This window comes from Uloborus diversus, chromosome 6, assembly GCF_026930045.1.
Source record: "Uloborus diversus isolate 005 chromosome 6, Udiv.v.3.1, whole genome shotgun sequence".
Classification (NCBI taxonomy): domain Eukaryota; kingdom Metazoa; phylum Arthropoda; class Arachnida; order Araneae; family Uloboridae; genus Uloborus; species Uloborus diversus.
Genome location: NC_072736.1, coordinates 150,409,002 through 150,428,092, shown reverse-complemented (window position 1 = coordinate 150,428,092; position 19,091 = coordinate 150,409,002). Strand labels below are relative to the sequence as shown.

Sequence of the window (19,091 nt, the reverse complement as noted above, 5' to 3'; positions counted from 1 at the left end):
AGATCGGCTACAACCTTCGAGTTATTGGAACCTCGTTTATTAATCCGTATCTCTCTGGTTTATCCGGTTAAAATTTGTAGAATTAAAAAAGTTATGCATATTTACTAAAATAAATTATTTTAAATTATGATATCAAGAACGGAACTATAAATAAGCTAAAATATGCCGTTTTTGTTTTGATTAAACGAACAACTCGTGCATAGTGCAATACTGCCGTGGGCAGATAAACGGCAGTATCTGTAGAAATGAATTTTCTTGATAGTTGAAGAAACGTGTTTTGGATTTCAAGAAATTTTGGAATTAAATATTTTTTTCTTACTTTTCTTCAGAAGAAACCAGATATGAATGCTGGTACAATAAAGCTAATAACGAACAACAGATGACAAAAATGCAAAAACATGAGCAATTTAAAGTTATTGCTCTTTTCCTGCCACAACAAAATTCCTCATATACATATAATATAGAATGATCGAGTTATTCTCCTGACGTCATCAACAATGAAACTCGCTCCACGACATGAAAATATTTCTTAGTAATGTTTGACTTGCAGGGAAATGCTTTACTTTGACGAGGCTGAACTGGATCCGGTAACTTAACTGTTCTGCTGTTCTGGTGGTAAGACTGTCATTTTAGGAGAATGAAGAAGCAAAAAAGTGGTCATCAATGAATGCTACCTTCTGGAGTTTAGGGTTCATCCACTGGAGTTAGAGTTAAAATTTCTACTATCAAAATATCACCAAACAGGCAATGACTTCGTTCAAATGTAGAAGCAATTTTCACCCGTCATACCTTGACTTGACGGGCGATTTTCTAGTAAAGTATAATAGTAGGGGAATGTGGGGCAAAGTGAAATGGTTAAGATGGCCGAGTTTTTTCAAAATGAACAAATTTTAAATTTGTTTTGAAAATTACAGTGCACAAAGAAAGAACACTGTATTTTGCAAATAAACTTGTGTTGAAACAGTATTTTTAATTTTTGGCTGCAAATTTGAGTCTTAAAAGAAGTGGAAATTTTTTGCTTGTTTCTTTCATGGGGCAAAGTGAAAAATAAGATATTTTTCTAATGAAATAATTTTATTTCGATTATAAAACATACTTTTGAACAAAATAATCAGTAATTAAAAGGTTGAATGAATAAATGAAAAGATAATAAAGCAATAAACAAATACCCTTAAAAGAATAAGAAAATACAGAATGAATGAATAAATAAGTGAATGAAAGAATGTAAATGAGTTAATTAAAAAATGAAAACGTGTGTGATTTATATTAAATGATTGAGTGATTAAATGAAACAAACTATTTCACTTTGCCCCGCATGTACTTGACTAATAGTACAATTTATTTAAAATACAAATAAGCCTAATATTAACTAAATTCATACTGCACTGAGCATTAGTAGGTCTTAATTATTACATAAAACGTTAATAACAAGAACTTTATTATTTTATAGTAACACTAGTGGTACCCACACGGCTTTGCCCGTAATAGAAAAATTAAAAGGTCTTTTGGTTCGCCTGTATATTTACAAATAATGTATGGTGAATATTCTCGCCAATTGGCTTGAACCCATGTTACAGTTCCACGTTATGATAATTTCGTATCTCGCCAATTGGCTTGTGCCCATGTTACGGTTCCACGTCATGATAACTTCGTAACTTACTCGTCCATCTTATGTTAATTTTGTTCATAAAATTTGAATAGAAAAAGAACCACATCGAATTTTCGAAAAATCGCTTCGAGGTGCACACCCCCATGCTACAAACTAACTTTGTGCCAAATTTCATGGAAATCGGCCGAATGGTCTAGGCACTATGCGCGTCACAGAGATCCTGACAGACAGAGATCCGGACAGACAGAGGGACATTCAGCTTTATTATTAGTAAAGAAAATTAATTGTTGACTTACAACAAAATATTACAGTATGAGTATCAATTTTTAAACAAAAATGCCTGTATTACCAAATGTTTTAATCTTCAGTGTTTTTTTTTTTTTTTCTGACTGTAATAGACTACATATGGTACTATAGAGTTAAAATAATACCAGATAGGTGGAGCTAAAAGCATAGTAAATATTTCACCATTTCACTTTGCCCCTCTATTTCACTTTACCCCATGTTCCCCTACTAATCTAACAAACAACATGGCGGGCTTGGAACATCCAGTCCGATATATTGCAACTGAACTATAAGTGATAAAGTATTTGCTCGAAACGATACTATGCAATTTTGTTAGAAAGCATTGTACTTTGCTTTAATAAACGAAAAGTCTGCTTATCTAAGAATATGTTTTGCTTATTACCCTTGTTATCCGGAACTTCACTTATCCGTATTGCCTTTTGTCCCAGTTAGTCCGGATAAACGAGACTGTACTGAAATTCGAGTTGTGGGAAGTTCCAACAGCGTTCTCAAGAGTTAGGGACTCAATGAAAACTTTGAGATAAAAGAATATTCGAGTTATATTATAAGGTTTGAGTTATCAAGAATTAACTGTAATTACGATACCTTTTTCGATGTACTTAACACATTTTCAGTCCCAGACCGATATAAAGCAATTTGTATCGGACAGTGCCGGATCTGGGGGAGTGAAGTCAGGGCACTTGCACCGGGCGGCAAATTCATCCTACTTCAGTGTTTTTTTCGTTTAATTTCAAGGAAGATGGGGAAGGGTAACAGTTTCAGGATTTTCGGAAAAATCCAAGATACGGCTCGGGTTTTGGAGCAAAACATCTGGAGATGACCTTTTGCATATTAAACAAATTTTCTTATTTTTTCTCACATAGCTATCGGAATAAAGAGAAACCATCGGGTGCAATGTCGGGTGAATATAGTGGATGAAGCAACTCACAAAAATTCATTATTTTTCAGGGCCAGGTTGATCTTGCGTGATGTTTCAGAATCACACCTTTTCTGTTGACAATCCTTGGAATATATTCGCCCGGCATTGCACCATATGAGTTATCTTTGTTTCGATGACCACGGCATTTTTATTTTGGTCTTAACTAACTATGATAATTACAAATTTAAAGCTTTTTCTACAAATCGATAATTTAAAATATATATATATATATATTCCTTTAATTCGCACGTTCTTACTATAAAATGATATAACTTATGATAAGTTATTGATTTTTGATAGTTATGAGTATGAATTGAATAAATTAGGCAAGTATACGATTTATATAAAACACAATCAATGATCAAATAAAAATCATTTAATGAAATAAAAGTATTATAAAAATATTAATGAAAATTCTCAAGTATCTTCATCTTTATCTTTACTAATAATAAAGCTGAAAGTCTCTCTGTCTGGATCTCTCTCTCTTCGGATCTCTGTCTGTCGGGATCTCTGTGACGCGCATAGCGCCTAGACCGTTCAGCCGATTTTCATGAAATTTGGCACAGAATTAGTTTGTAGCATGAGGGTGTTCACCTCGAAGCGATTTTTCGAAAATTCGATTTGTTCTTTTTCTATTCCAATTTTAAGAAAATTTTCCCGAGCAAAATTATCATAAGATGGACGAGTAAATTACCAAGTTATCATAACGTGGAACAGTAACATGGGCAAGCCAATTGGCGAGAAATTCATCATGCATTAATTGTAAATATACAGGCGAACCAAAAGACCTTTTAATTTTTTACTACGGGCAAAGCCGTGCGGGTGCCACTATAGTACTAAATGAAATCATGACACTAAAGAGCATTTACCTTTGAATAAATCCAGTGCAAATAACACAAATTTTCAAACCGTCTTATTCATGTTGGATTAATTTAAAAATATTTTACCAACAAAAGTAGATAGCATATTTACCACGGAGCATTAAAACCGCCATTAAAACTGAAAGAAATTCAATTGTATTTACTGTATTCTTCCCGAAATATCCTATTATTCGCAAAACATGAAAGGAAACTATATTGCTCGTATTATCGTCATATTTCACTCGATTACTTTTCATTTGATATGTTTCAGTGTTAAAGCTATTATATACGCAACTTCAGCATCCAATTTATTTTGAGAAAAAAATATTTTTTTTCAAAGAAAAATCTCAGAACAAGCATATGTGTTTCTTCTACTCCATTTCTTTTAAATTTTAAAATAAGTGAATTTCTGCTCTTCTCTACTAATAATTCGCAACTCCAGCGCTCGAATACGCTATCTTCAGGTGATTTACAAAATTAAAGAAAAAGGTGAATCATTGCGTTCCACGTGTGTCTGTTGAGGTAAACATTGGCAGTTTGTTATGAATATTTATTAACACATTCTCCCATTCGATGTGTCTTAGATTGTTTTTAGCAACAGAAATCGTTTTGTCCCTAAATGGTATTCTCGAGCTTCTCAAAATAATATTACTTTCCATTATTTCCAAATAAAAAGTCAGTTGATTGCCGTAAATAGCGAAAGTGTAAACAGAAGAAAACTCTGGATTAACAAACTCCACATTGGCATAAAAGTAACAACAAATATACTCGTCTGTTCGAAGCTTTCTTTTTTTTTTTGAAAGAGGATAAAGTTTTACCAGGTAACATTTTTTAAATTGTTCTGTGTGAATTTGTACGCTCATGTTTTTTTTTCAACCTAAAGCTCGATTTGATAACATTAGCTGAAGAATTAGGCTTCCACCCCCGCCTTCTTTAAAAATAATTCATTTAACTAACCTTATTTCACTGCAGCATTTTGTTGGAATGAACAGTATGCAAAAAATATTCTTGAAAATAAAATTAAAACTATTTAACCGAGAAAGAACGTTTAGAATTTGAATTAGCAAAAACAAAAGCTGAGAGTTTTAATCCCTAAAATAGTGCGCCAACTTTACTTTATTACTCACATTATCGGCTGAACAGTTACTCCAAAAAATTGTTTAGGGTTATAGTTTTAGTATTATGCAAGGAAAGAAACGTTGGCGAGATCTCGCTTATCAGTATAATCATTTTTATGAGTGGATAAAAATGGTAGGAAGATGGAAGACTACAGAATTCGAAAAGTTTAAAGAAATAATGGAATATCTCAATAAAAAGAAAAATACCACCATATATCCGTGAGAATTTTATTGATGATTTGCATAACATGACATAATTAAATCATTTAATCGAGAAATTAGAAACTTGCGGAACCGAAAAATTAAAATTTACCGATTCAGCAATTTGAGAAATAACTCAGCTACAATATTAAACAATTAGCGCTTGCCAAACAAAACAAAGATATGTCATCTTTCTCTTTTGATAATCAATCGTATTGTCATAGAACTAAATTATCTAGAAGTAAATGTTGTTCTTGTGAGGGCCACAATGAAAATGTAGTTCCATCAAGAATTGATAAAAATTGAATACAACATAGTGGAAATGGCTGCTTTAGAACTACGAACTGCGTGATTTGCATTAATTTCCAACATTCAGTAATGCTTCTTGATTTTTCATTTCTTTCTACGTGGGCCAGAATATCCACAGGACTTTAAAAATTAATTTCAAAAGAATAAAACAAAAAAATCATACTAAAAACAAAAGTTACTAGACTTTTTGCATTTTATACGCTACGGCACGCGTTTGTTTTACCTTTTTCATCTGCCATTAGACTGTGGCTGCAGTGCTCCCTGTAGTTTATTGGAGTTGCGAATAAAGCAGACAGTTTTGTCTGGATTTCTGGATATCTGTCTGTTACGCGCAGAGGGTCAAGACTGTTTGGTGTATTTTCATGAAATTCGGCACAAAATTAGTTTGCATCGCAGAATGAGCACCTGGAAGCGATTTTTCGAAAATTCGATTTTGTTCTTTTTCTATCCCAGTTTTAAGCTAATTTTTCGCACAAATTTGACAATATGGGGGGAAATTATTTCATGCACATTTTTAAATTTTAGATCATTCGTAAGCTTGAAATTTTTTGCTTAAGATGAAGTTTGTTCGAAGTTTCTACGAATATTAGGAGAGCTATGAGACTTGTTTTTAGAAAATCGGAATCCGAGGCGGTTTTAGGTGAGTATTTGACGACAACTTAGAGACACCTCGAAATATTTGAAGCCGGAAATGATGCCTCAAACGATTGCAAGAATACATGCAATCATGATTTTGTTTTCTTTTGCATTTGCTCGCAAAAAAAAAAAAAAAAAAAGAATTGTTGATGAAATAGAAGTTAATCAACTGACAGTCGTAGGTGGCAAATTTTCAAATTTTCCCAATATGTCGCCATTTAAGAACAACAGTAAGACCGCCACCTAAGCCCAGGAATAACAGTAAGATATCCTGCTGTTGCTTTGAGGCAACGATTAGTAATCTTGAAAAACGATGATATTGAACGCATAACAGAAGTTACCTGTAAATAAACAAGCGAACCAAATAACTTTTTAATTTTCTAAAACAGGCAAGGTCGTGCGGTACCGATAATAAGTATAAAAAATACTTTCAATTACACATTTACAAAAAATATATAAGAATATTCTCCGCCATGGAGAGAGAGAAAAAAACATTCTCATTCCATCAAAACATTTCAATTATTTCATCTAATTTCTTTCAATCATTGCCATTACAAAAAACAATAAACATCGCAAACGTTAATTAAATTAAATGATGCAAAGAAATATTAAATATTGCAGACGATAATAAATTGATAAATAATAAGTATAAAGCACAGCAGAGACGATAAATTTAAATTAGTAGTAACAATATGAATTCTATGGTGCCGTTCGGCCATCATTTATGTCGTCATTCCAAAAGACCATTAGACTGGATCTGGATTGATGTCATTAAAGGTGAATCATAAAGGTAAAAACGAGTTTTGCGTTTTGCCTGCGTAGCAGCTATCATAACAGTTTCTCAGATACGACTAACGACTTTCTCTTTTTTTTTTCTGAAATGCTGAGCAATAAAATCTGGATTTTGCATTTTTGAAGCTATTCAGTAGCCTTCCTGAAGAAAAAAAATACAGGTATCATTATCTAAATAAGCTTTACGTTAAAATATGTTTTTTATGCAGGATCTGGTGGGGAATAGTAGTCAATGGGGTAAAGTGGTCTCACACATCAGATAAATGGCTGCAGATTGGAAATAAATGTTCGAATGAATTTAACAATTAAGAACTACATTTTGAAGTCAAAATTTTTTATTACTAGAAATATTTAGTAAAAAAATTCGTTTTGTGTGCATGTGAAATATTTTAAAATCTGATCACCTCTTTCAACTTCTCTGGGAAATTTTGTTCGTTAGAATATTGAACAGCTTGACTGTGCAGAAAGATTCCTACATATCTTAAGAACTTGTTAAACCTTTTTACAGCAAAATCAAGATGCAGTCTTGAAGAACTAATTTTTACATTAATGAATGTATTAAACTTTAAAAAATAAATTAGTGACATTAAGGTGTATAAAAGGTACAAGGAAAGTGTTGAAACCTTCTTCAGCAAAATCAAGATACAGTCTTGATGAACTAATTTATTTATTTCATTATTTAATGCATTTAATCTCAAAAAGTTAATTAGTGACATTAAGGTGCATAAAAGGTACAAGGAAATTGTCAAAACCCTTTTCAACAAAATCAAGATGCAACCTTGATGAACTACATTTTCGGTCACCAGCGACTAAAGAATTTTCACAGTTTTACCATTTAACTGTGAACGTATTTTAGTTTTAAAGGAGTAATTATTATACCATTCTTAAAAATTAAAAAAGAATGTGTTCTAAGAACATTTAAAATATATCTTAGGGATAAAACTAAACCCGCACTTTCAATTTCAGATTAAAACGAATCCTCCAACGACATTAACTCAGAGCATCTGGGTTGCGTTGAGTTAAAAAAGCTAGACCAAAACAACAATGAACGGAAGAAAACAGAACAAAATAATTTTAATATTCCAGTCTTCGTCTAGCTTGAGTGAGGTGATAGAACTAGACTATAGGACGCTTGATTCCCCAAGCGTACAGGACACGTTTCTAAAACTTGTATTCCGCGGCTTCAATGTCCGATTAGATAATATGAAATTTAAAATGGATCGCGTGTCGTTGACGTTTCTAATCGGCACGGTATTAGTCATTAGACGAGGTTGGCAGACGATATGAATCTTTGACGATGTAGAAGATTGAGAAGTATCGAGTTATTTGGAGAAAAGGAAAAATAAGTTCTGCATAGAGCTAAACGAGCCTACATTCTAATACCAACATCAATTTTTTAACAACAGGTAAAGAATCTCCATTTATTGACATAAGCTTCATTTATTTCAGAACGCCTTTCCGAATGAAAATGAAACATTCCACAGTGACGACTTTGAAAGATAACACTGTTCTTTTAGTGTGTAGTGCATCAGATTTGTAGGAATAATTTATCAATTACTACTCAATGCATTTTAGCGACTTTATCGGCTAAAATTTTCGTATTAAAATAATAAAATTCCCCTATCACTTTCTCATAAAAGATACATCTTTGAATAGTAGCAAAATTTATTGCTTTATCATGATTAGTTACAACATATTTTTCTGATTACGTTTCACATTCATTAATGTTTTCATGGTTTTTCTTTATTCACAATATTGTCTTGTTGATCTACATTGTTTTCTAGTAAAGTTGTAACAAACGATTATATTGTCAAAAATTAAATTTTTCTGTTGTTGTCTAAGGCATATCTGTTATGCAGTTGTGTGAAAAGTTCTCCCCCCTCCCCATCAAGCTTTTTCCAAATTTGTATTTTTTATTTATTTATTTATTTATTTATTTATTTTTTGCTATCTAGTACACACTAATAAAAAATACTCGTTCACTAGAAAATCTCTAGATAACAAATGCCATTTCAAAACTTTTCTAGCAACGATTATAGTCCCTTCTAAAGTAACATGAAATAAGAAGAAGTTGTATCACTACAACTTCACTTAAGAAGAAGATGTATTGTTGCTACACTGTAAAAAAAAGAAAAAAAAAGAAAAAAAAAGAAAAAACGACTAAAATACTTCTAGGGAAATTGGGATTTCATAAACTTTTCTACGCATACAGCTTTTTTTTAAGTAACTTTGGTAGGAACTTAAGTTACTCATGACCATGGGCGCCCGTATGCAAAATGTTAAGGAGGGGCTCAGATATTTTCCCAATGGACTAGCCGGCTATTTTCCCAATGGACTAGCCGAATATTTTCCCCCATAGAAACCGATTTCAGTACAGATTAGAATTATTAAAGTTTGACATTTTTAATAAATTATTCATTGATGGCTGGAGAAGAAATGTTTTTACAGTTTTGCAAAGAAAAAAGTACTAAAAGCAAGGAAGTTCTAATTTCTAGGGGGGGGGGGGACTTGAGCCCCCACTTGCCCTCCTATACGGGAGCTCTTGTTTATGACAACTGTAATCTGTCTGTTAATAACTTCTGTATAAGTGAGTAAGTACACTACTTACTTACAGAACTTACAGTACTGAAGAAGCTGTACCGTTACTAGAAAGTAATGCTTCAGACTAAAAAAAAGAAAAAAAAAAAAGAAAATTGAGAGTGGCCAGTGAACCCAAAAAAGTTAGTAGCCACTTCAAACCATGTTCCGAAACTAATTTTGTCCCCCACTACATCATTTTGCAATGTAATTCTACATTGCCTAAATACTTATATCTTAGGCTTCTTCATTCAGTTGTCATAGCAAATCTTTTTTGAGAAATGCAATTTGTTTTTCCAATAAGATTTTAAAATTAAAAGTAAAAAAGACATTATACAAACAAAACGTGAAAACAACGTACATAATGAGTCATCTTGCTTCTTACGTCGTTTTCATTCAGTGGAAAGAAATCTGGAATTGTTGCTAGCCAGCTTTGGCGACTGCCTTGACATTTTTTTAGTAGCCAAAGAAAACTTGTTGTCGCCAGAAAAATTGCCACTGGCTAGTAGTGGTGACTACTGGTCTCAACCTTTACCAGAAAGTTTTATAGAAATCCATGAGCGCTCATATAGAATTATGCCCCCCCCCCCCCCCCTGCCTAGAAATTAGAACTTCCTTGATTCAGTACTTTTTTCCTTGCAAAAATGTAAAAACATTTCTTCTCCGGCCATTAATGAATAAATTATTAAAAATGTCAAACATTAATAACTCTAATCTATACTGAAATCGGTTTCCATGGTAAAAAATATCCTGCTAAACCATGGGGAAAATATCTGAGTCCCCCACCCCTCATTAAAATTTTGCATATGCGTGCGCATGTGGAAGTCCAGTTTCCTAGAGATTTTATAGTAATATTGCGGTTTTAATTTTTAAGACTGTTTTAATTTGTAAAACTGGGTAAAAAGCATTTCCCAGTTTTAATTATCTGAAATACACCCAAACTACATTTATATTGATAAATATAGTCTTCGTCCGGTTCGTTATAATTATAGTCGCCGTTGATAATAATAGCATTCTTCGTCCAGCTACACAAAAAATGTGAGTGATATATACTCCACAGAGAGAGAACTTCGAAAGTGAAACATTATTCTCTAATTTGTAGCTCAACTGTGTGACAACTCCTTTTCTCCTACAACAAAGACATCTAAAAAACAATGTAATTTAGGGGTAACAGAAGGCCTTTTGTTTCACCAGCAGTAATTTCGCTCTGACTGGAAACCTTGTACGGAAAGATAAGATCAAAGTATCCAACAGGAAATCGAAATGTTCTTTTATTTCAATCACGCTGAAGACTTGATTCTTTTAGTTTTGTTCTCTTAAATTCTATTTCTCGTCACGCAACGGACACTAGCATAATTTATTGTCGTTAGGCATTGTAAAATTTCACAGTTGGAACATGTAATAAATGTGTCGAAATCTGTCGTAGCGCAAAGAACCCTCAATGTCAAGGAACTAGAGGAATTTTCATCGTTTGTAACTGTTAAATCTCCTCAATAACCAAAGGATACCTACTAAGACATCGAATTCTTTTGAAGATATTCTAGTTAAGACCAGGGCTTAACTTCTACCCAAAAAAGTGGAGCAGCCCTGCAGTCCCCACAACTTCTTTTTACTCGTAAATAGCCGCAACAACTTCGCCAAAAATGTTATAATTTGCATTAAATTTTGAAGTGTAGAAGCTCAGTTGCCGTGAGCTCTTGTTCAAACGAGCCATGTCTAAGACCCTAAATGACGTTTGTCCCCCAATTGAAGTAATATATAGTTAACTGCATAAAATCAAAATATTTTTTGGTATTATATTAAAACATCTGCACTCTCTCTTGCACAAAAACTTTACCTTAGCATATTAATTAATTATTACTTTTTGAATACATTTCTGACCGTTAAGTTTTTTTTTTTTTTTCAAATTGTCTTGAACTGATTTTACCAGCTGTTTTAAATTTCAGAAGCTGATTTTAGATTATCATTATGGCAGCAAAATAAGTCTTTTGCCATCGATAGTGGCAGTGGGTGTGGATACAGATGATTTAATAAATTCTAGGTTACGCATTATTGACACCGACAAATCCGAGATCTCTGGCCGAAATTAATTTTTAATGACGGGATAAATTACAACCAATTAATAAAGACGAGGGCATTTAAATTTAACTATGCAGAACCAATGACGTGAGCTTTAAGGGTGCGACGAACGTTTTGTTGCTGTAACCAATCGGTGGGAGGAAATCAACATAACGTGGTCTTTGTGTACATTGGATTTTTAAATTTTAAAAAATAAAGCACTATAAATTATTCTGTAGCAATTTTTTGAGATTAATTGAGGAGTTTTGTATAAAAACTAGAACAATCCATTTTTTTAAATTTTACAGGGGACAAAAACCATTTACGGATTAAGATTTTTTTCTAAGACAACCGATTTTTTGGCAGCGGTTTTCGACCTGATAACCGGTTTGAGTTGGTTTTTATAATAAACGCATGAACTACAAAACATTATGCCAACCAAATGGCATACTGCGAGACTTGCACTCAGATTTTTGGAGATATTTTAAAAATCAGTTACAATCACCAGTCACAACTGTGCATATGCGCATGTTGTGAATAAGGTTTTATGATGAAAAGATATTAAGACGAAAAATCACCTTTTCTCTGTAATGGCGTGGTAGAAATAGCGTTACTTTTTTGTGTTAACGTTTGAAAGATAGTTATTTTTTCAGAAGCCGTAAAGCTCTTACAGAACTTTAAATTTTTTAATAATGAAAATAAGGCAAAATTTCGGATGGATTTTGACATACAAATAAAGAATGTGTTAATGTTTTTGGATCTGATCTTCACCAAAAATGCTCATGTGACTGGTCTGACAATAATTTTTCCGACGAAATTTGACGTAAAATTAAGGTTGTATGATTGTTTTTGAATCTGATAATCAACAAAAAAGCTCATGTGATTGGTCTGAAGTTAAATTTCCAGTAAATTTTGATATTTAACAAAAAGGGTCATGCGACTGGTCTGGCCTATCATAAAGACAATAGTTTACTCCTTACGCCAAGCCATGGGCGCCCATGTGCAAAATTGTAAGGGGGGGGGGGGCTCAGATATTTTAACCATGGTTTAGTAGGATATTTTCCCCATGGAAGCAGATTTCAGGACACATTAGAGTCATTAAAATTTGACATTTTTAATAACTTATTCATTAATGGCTGGTGAAGAAATGTTTTTACAGTTTTGCAAAGAAAAAAGTACTAAAAGCAAGGAAGTTCTAATTTCTAAGGGGGGCTCGAGCCCCCCCCTTTCCCCCTATATGGGCGCCCTTGCGCCAAGCTGAGATCGTTGTGAGATCAATAAACAATCATCCTGATTGCTCCAGAAAATAAAGAGTGGTGCAATGCAAAGTCAACCCAGATGTTTCAGTTTTATCCTAAATGACCGTACTGTCGTGTCAGTAAACTTTGTGAGTGTAGGATGTAGACTGTTTGCATTGCACTCCTTCGCTATTGGTACCTATTTGGTAGGCGTGATACATTTCTCTTGTCACGAGTTATTTATGAGCTTGTCTGGACAAACGCCGAACTCGATAATTTGACTAAAATATAAAGATTTACACCGCAGAGACTCAAGGCGGGCCCCTTGTCAGTTATATATCGCCGGGCCTCTCCCGCCCCCCCCCAACCCCCCAAAAAAAGAAAAAAAAGAAAAGAGGGGAAAGAAAAAAAAGGGGGGGGAGAAGAAAAAGGGAGGGAAAAGAAAAGAAAAGGGGAAAAAAACAAAGTGGGGAAACAAAGAAAAAAAAAATAAAAACTGCTTACTAGAAAACTATTGACTCTATTTTAAGTGCCGCAACAGTAAATATCAAAAGAGTACATTTTACGTTTTCTCTTATTCAGAGTCCCCCCCCCCTCCCTCCCTTTTCCGTTCTTCCATTTTTTTTGCGTCAGTGTCGCCGCCCCCCCCCCTCCCCGCCCCCTAAGTCCCGGGCCCCTAGTTTCCTACTTGGCTGACATGGCCTCTCGTCCTCGTCGGGCCTGTATACAGGTGTGCCTGCAAAGGAGGGGGGGGGGGAGCTTGGCGCAGACTGGGCACACGACATTTTAGGGAGGAAGTGTTTTTGGCTGCGTTCTTCGTTTTGGGGGGCTCTTATTCTTGAAACTCTAATATTTTGGGGGGTCGTCATCGCTCTTCGGCGAGATGGTGCCAAATCTGGACACTCTCTTCCTAAGGGAAAGGACGATCATGTGTACTAACACATGATGGTATGCAGTTCGAATCTGTTACTTCTACGTTTAATATTAATAACCAGGCAGGGCCGTAACCAGACTTTTGTTTCGGGGAGGATTTTACCAACACATTTCTCATGAAATCTACATGATCAATAAAGTTCGATTTCATTCGTATATTCTACTGATTTTTATAACGATAAATTATTTGAATGATGGGAGACTACTTTACGGGATTTAACATTAGCAAATATAAAAGGTGACGTGTCAATGAAATGAAAAAAAAAATGTTCAGATCACCTAACTTTACCCACATTAAATTCTAGGCGTCTTTTAATAACTCAAAAGAATGGATGTGTGTACTCATTTACGAGTATACGAAGTAATGCTTTTTTTTTTTACCTTTGTAAAATGTGTTAAATATAGAGCTAGGCACTTTTAAATAAAAAGAATTTTGATGTTTCTGTGCTCAGGTATTCAAAATCTGAACGAAAACACTCTATTGTTTTTCAAAAGATGATTTTCGCAATAACTACAATAAAAATAAATACTGGAGACAAAGCTCTTATTTTGAACAATTTTTCATTAATAATAATGTCATTTTTTAAATGAAATTGAAAAAAAAAAGAAAGAAAGAAACTCAGTAATAATACATTTTTTTAGCAAAATAATGTGATAAAAAACATACTTTGAGATAGTTTTAAAAAATTCGGGGGGTGTTTGAACCCTTAAACCCCACTTCTTAAATCCGACCATGTAAACAGGTATTGTGACGAATGCTTATGGTACCAATAACAGCCTAGTGCTAATAGCACTACACTTTTATTATACTAGTTACCGGTTATCTACCCTTACAGCAAGCAGGGCCGATCCTAGCAGGTGTGCAGAGTGTGCGCCGCACAAGGGCGGCCAAAGCAAGGGGCGGCCGCAGGTCGCATCACATAGTTCTTATAATCAAGCAAAATTCCTCTAGAATTTCTCACAAGATAACTTATAATAAGTAGAATAAATATACTGATTTTTAAATGTTCTATTGTCAAAGTATGTGTCGATTTCCCGACAGCATAGCATAGTTTAAGAAAAATAGAAAGTTAGGGAACATTGTGTTGGTTGCAAAGTTTGTGACAGAACCGGTAATCAGGCATGGATGCAGGGGAGGGGAAAGGCCCCCTTCTGAAGCATGAAATGGTGACGTCTGAAAGGAGTTCCGAGGACGGCCACTAATGTTTACCCCCCCAAGCTTTTATAGACCTAAACAATGAAGACATATTTTATTTATTAAAAAAAAGCTATACTGATTAGATACTCTCGCAAGCATTTCAAACAAACTATGTAACAAACTCTGTGGTTAACAATCGTGGATGCGTGGAGAAAAAGTGGACAATTAGGACTCCCTTGAGAATAACATATATGAATGATGAACTAAATTGTTGTACTCTTCTCCCTTTACGACAATTTTTCCGATTAAAATGTTGATTGAACTGCCAGGTTTCAGATCAGGTAGGAGGACAGCGTCCTTGCCCCGGGAAGCAAATTTAAATGTAGCTCCAAAACGAAGATCCAAAAGGATGCCACGACCTCCTTGACGAAACTAAAGAAGGCTTAAAATTGCGTTTCTAGGACTTTAATTTCGGAAAATTTCGCTGGTTGAACCATCTATCTTAAGGACCCAATTAAGTCTCTGATTCACCTCTTCCACCTTAACTTAATCAAACATAGCCTAAAATTGTTGACGCCAAAATCCGAAACGTGTTTTCAGACGACAGCCCATCCTATCATCAAACGTCATATAAAATTGCTTTGGCATTTTTCGAAATATTTGCAGTGGAGGACCCTGAAATCCATTCACAAACATTACTACCAAAGACAGTCTCAATTAGCGTCTTTAGATAAGCCCCTAATTCCACCCCCTTTCACTTAACGTATTGAAAAACGAACTAAAATTGCGTTTTACAAACATCAGTTTCAAGAACTTTTGGGGAAAGACCCCGGATCCCCCTTTTCTCCAACGCAATCACTATACCTGAAAATTTCGTTTTTAGACGGTTCCGTGGAGCCACAGCTTCCTACCTAAACTAGCCTGAAATTGACTTCAGTTTCAAAAACACAGTTCGTGAGGGCACACTGAACCCCCGCCCGCTCTTAGTCCCATCGTTATCAAACGATGCTTAAAATACGATTTTGAGACTTATATTTCTAAAGAATTCCGGAGGAGAACTGCTAGGTTTATGTAACTTTTCACGGCGCTAGGGCATATCCATCAATCGTCGAGGTGAGGTGGACAAAAGTCTATAGTTATATTTTTCAGGTATTAATGTTGAAAAATATCCGAAAGATCCGTAGAAGCTACCCAGTTTTGTTAACGTCACCAAAGATAATATAAAATTGCGATTTTAGAAATATCCGCTTAAGTGCCCCAAAATCCTTCCTCCCCAAAAATAGCCTGTAATGGATTTCAGTTCCGAAAAATATTTTGGTTCGGAATATTTTCACGTTTCCCCTATTGTTTTCAAATCTAGTCAAAAACGGGTTTTTGAAAAAATAGTGCCTGGAAATTGTCGGAGGATAGCCGCCAGATCCCCTACCGTCACCAAAGACGGCCTAAATTTGCGTTTTAAACTTATATTTCGAAATCTTCCGATGGGAGACGATTGAATCTCCCTCCCTCTTGCAACGTCAACAAAGGTAACCCAAAATTGCGGGTTTAAAATTTCAGTTTCGGAGATTTTTCGGGAAGAACGCCGATCCTTCCTAAGCTACGGTCTTAAAAAATAGCTTCAAATTGAATTCAATTTTGAAAGAATTTTAGGAAAGAACTGCAACATTACTTTCACCTAAAGTCTCGAAAAAGTTCCTAAAATTGCGATATTTGACGTCAATTTCGAAAATTTCTCCATGCACCTTGAATATACTTGACTCTTTTGTCCTAAAGATTAACTAAAAATATCTTTCATACGCCAATTTCGATAATTTTCTTGGAGGAATCCTCCTCTCCTGAACCCCTGACACCTCCCCCCATGCTTCCCCTTCCTCCGTCCCTTCTCTGATGTCACCGAAGAAAGATTATAAAATGCGTTTTTACGACTAGTAAATTTTGGTATCTATTACTTTCTTCAAAGATATTAATTGTACCTAAGGAGTTTCTTACTATAAAAAATTTCTTCCTTTTTATAAGATCATTCTTCTGTTTCCCCCTCCCCCTTTTTTAAATTCGAACTTGGCATAGAAATTTAAAGAAAGATTTATATAGACGTTAAAGATTAGTCAAAATATGCAAATTACTCTTGAGGGGCGGGACATTAGGTCTTTGCACACGGGCGGCCGACACCCTAGGATCGGCCCTGACAGCAAGGGCGGATACAGACTAGCTTTTTAGGTATTCTTGACGAAAAATATTGAGTTTTTGGTACGAAAAATTTATGGAACTGTTTGAGTGTCAACAGAAAACACCTAATCAGAAAGGAATAAGGCGCTTTAGTAGGGCATAAACTTCGTTAATTCATTTCAGAAGCTATGAAAGGATTATTTAAAATATTTACTTTTTGCAAAACATTAACATTCTATTCATAAAGTATTGAACACAATGTGAAGTAATATATTTGCATACTATTCTATATCTATCCATCTTGAATGCAAATATTAAATTTTGTTGACAAACAAAAATGACGCAGGAAAAATATTGTCGGTGGTTTAGGGTAGGTGAAGACCCCATGATTCTCCCCTTGTATCCGCCCCTTGCCTTCAGTAGTACTAATCATAAACATGATTATTAGTGCTGCGTGCCATAAAATTTAACGAAAGAGTTACAACCAAAAACTGAAATTTATACTCAAGTAATCACTACATCATATATTAAATCTTTCTTATGGAAATACAGGGAATGTGCTATACATGTTCAATGCATGGTTACAATTTTAACTGTTAAAAATAGCGGAAGGTAGGGCAGTTATCACACTTGGGTATTTGAAATTGGTTTCATCATGAGCGGCCGGAAGGGAGGTCATTGTGACTTCCCAAAACATCCTTATTTGGCAAAATCTTGCTGAAGATTCGGAAAATTTCGAAATAATATTGCAACCTTGAGACTTGTTTTCTTTTGTAAAAAGTTTTAAAAATTGTTTTTAATAATGCCTAATGTTGCTTCTCATTAGATGTTATGCATGTAGGATAAAGTATTTTATCATTCGGTAAAATTATAATTTCATTCGGGAAATTGAAAATTTTCGTCCTCCCAAAAATTTTAGCTAAAATTTATAGCATAAAATATTGATCGGTGTAAGGACTGGACGACGCATACAAATTTTTGCTCTTCGATATGCAGCCGAACAACTTTAGGGTAAAAGCCCCCCCCCCCCCATCTTCATGTCTATGATCTTAAAAACGCCATAATTTTTTCTTTGTTTTCCATTAATCACAAAATTAAAAAAAAAAAATCAAAAATAAAATTTTCATGTAGCTGAAAGAAATTTGGTATAGCAAATGTCAAAATGTTTCCATTATATTGTTCACAATTATCAGTAGAACGGTCACTTTTCTGGTGGAGGCTTAGTTTATTACAGAACGTTTAAAAAATAAATATATGCATATAGATTATTTCGTCTTCGAAACTTTTTTACTTTTCAAATGATTTTGTTGAATACACACGTAAATGAATTCTTCACAACTTATCCTAAACATGAAAAAAAAAAAAATTCTCCACATAACCTTGAACATGATCTTCAATGAGGTAACACGAAAAGAGAATTAAATTAATTTCCAGACTATTAATTTCAGGAAAATCAAAATAAAACAAGGTACTTACCAACCCAAGAACGACAGCTGTTACAGTTGAAGTAGCTAAAGAGCAGCCACAACAACCCATTGCTGCAGACGATAAATAAAAAAAAAAACACCAACAAAAATCTGCCTCCAACACGTTCCAATTTAACAAATTCTACTTTCTATTTCCTTTAAAAGCCCACCTGCCAGCGATCACCTTCGATCAGCATGGCGATTCACCAAAACAGTGTTCGAACGTAACAAATTATGGACCAGAGAATAACTTCCAACCTCACATGGTGGAACTTGCACTTGATCTGGTAGAACGACGACGTAAAGTCATACCTGCTCTGATGGGCGGCTTTTTTACGTCACCGATTGTGCAACAGATGGTTTGCCGCGAGATAACATTCGAAAACGGAGTGTAGGCGGAGCCTGATTTCTGCTTGGAAAGGTGCACGTTTGCGTGAATTCCCTTTTTCCCTGGGTTTTTTGAAGTTTTCTTTTTCTTTCCCGTTTTCTGTGTTTGGGTAGGGAATTCGTTTCGAAGACATTTTCCTACTTTAATGTATTCATGATGAATCCATTCGTAAGCGCCTTTTCTTTCTGTTCTATCATCGATGAGTTATGGTGGTGAAAATGATATCCAGTGCTGTAGTCGTAAAAGTAGAAGAAGGCATACTTCAAAATAAATTAGAAAAACTAGCGGGTGGCATACGTTGAAAGTTTAGAGGGTAATTTATAAACATAGAAAATAGGTGATAATAGTTTTTTTTTTTTTTTTTTCATCTGAAAATG

At 34.4% G+C, this 19,091-nt stretch overlaps 1 protein-coding gene across 1 annotated transcript in view; it reads right to left on the bottom strand.

Moving 5' to 3' along the window:
• Window positions 1-18,627, bottom strand: part of LOC129224119 (uncharacterized) — a 100,031-nt gene extending 81,404 nt beyond the window's left edge. The window contains exon 1 of the mRNA XM_054858529.1: window positions 18,337-18,627. Within this exon, the coding sequence (XP_054714504.1) occupies window positions 18,337-18,396 (60 nt within the window). The 5' untranslated portion in view covers window positions 18,397-18,627. The remainder of the gene's footprint in view (window positions 1-18,336) is intronic.
• Window positions 18,628-19,091: the final 464 nt, after the last annotated feature.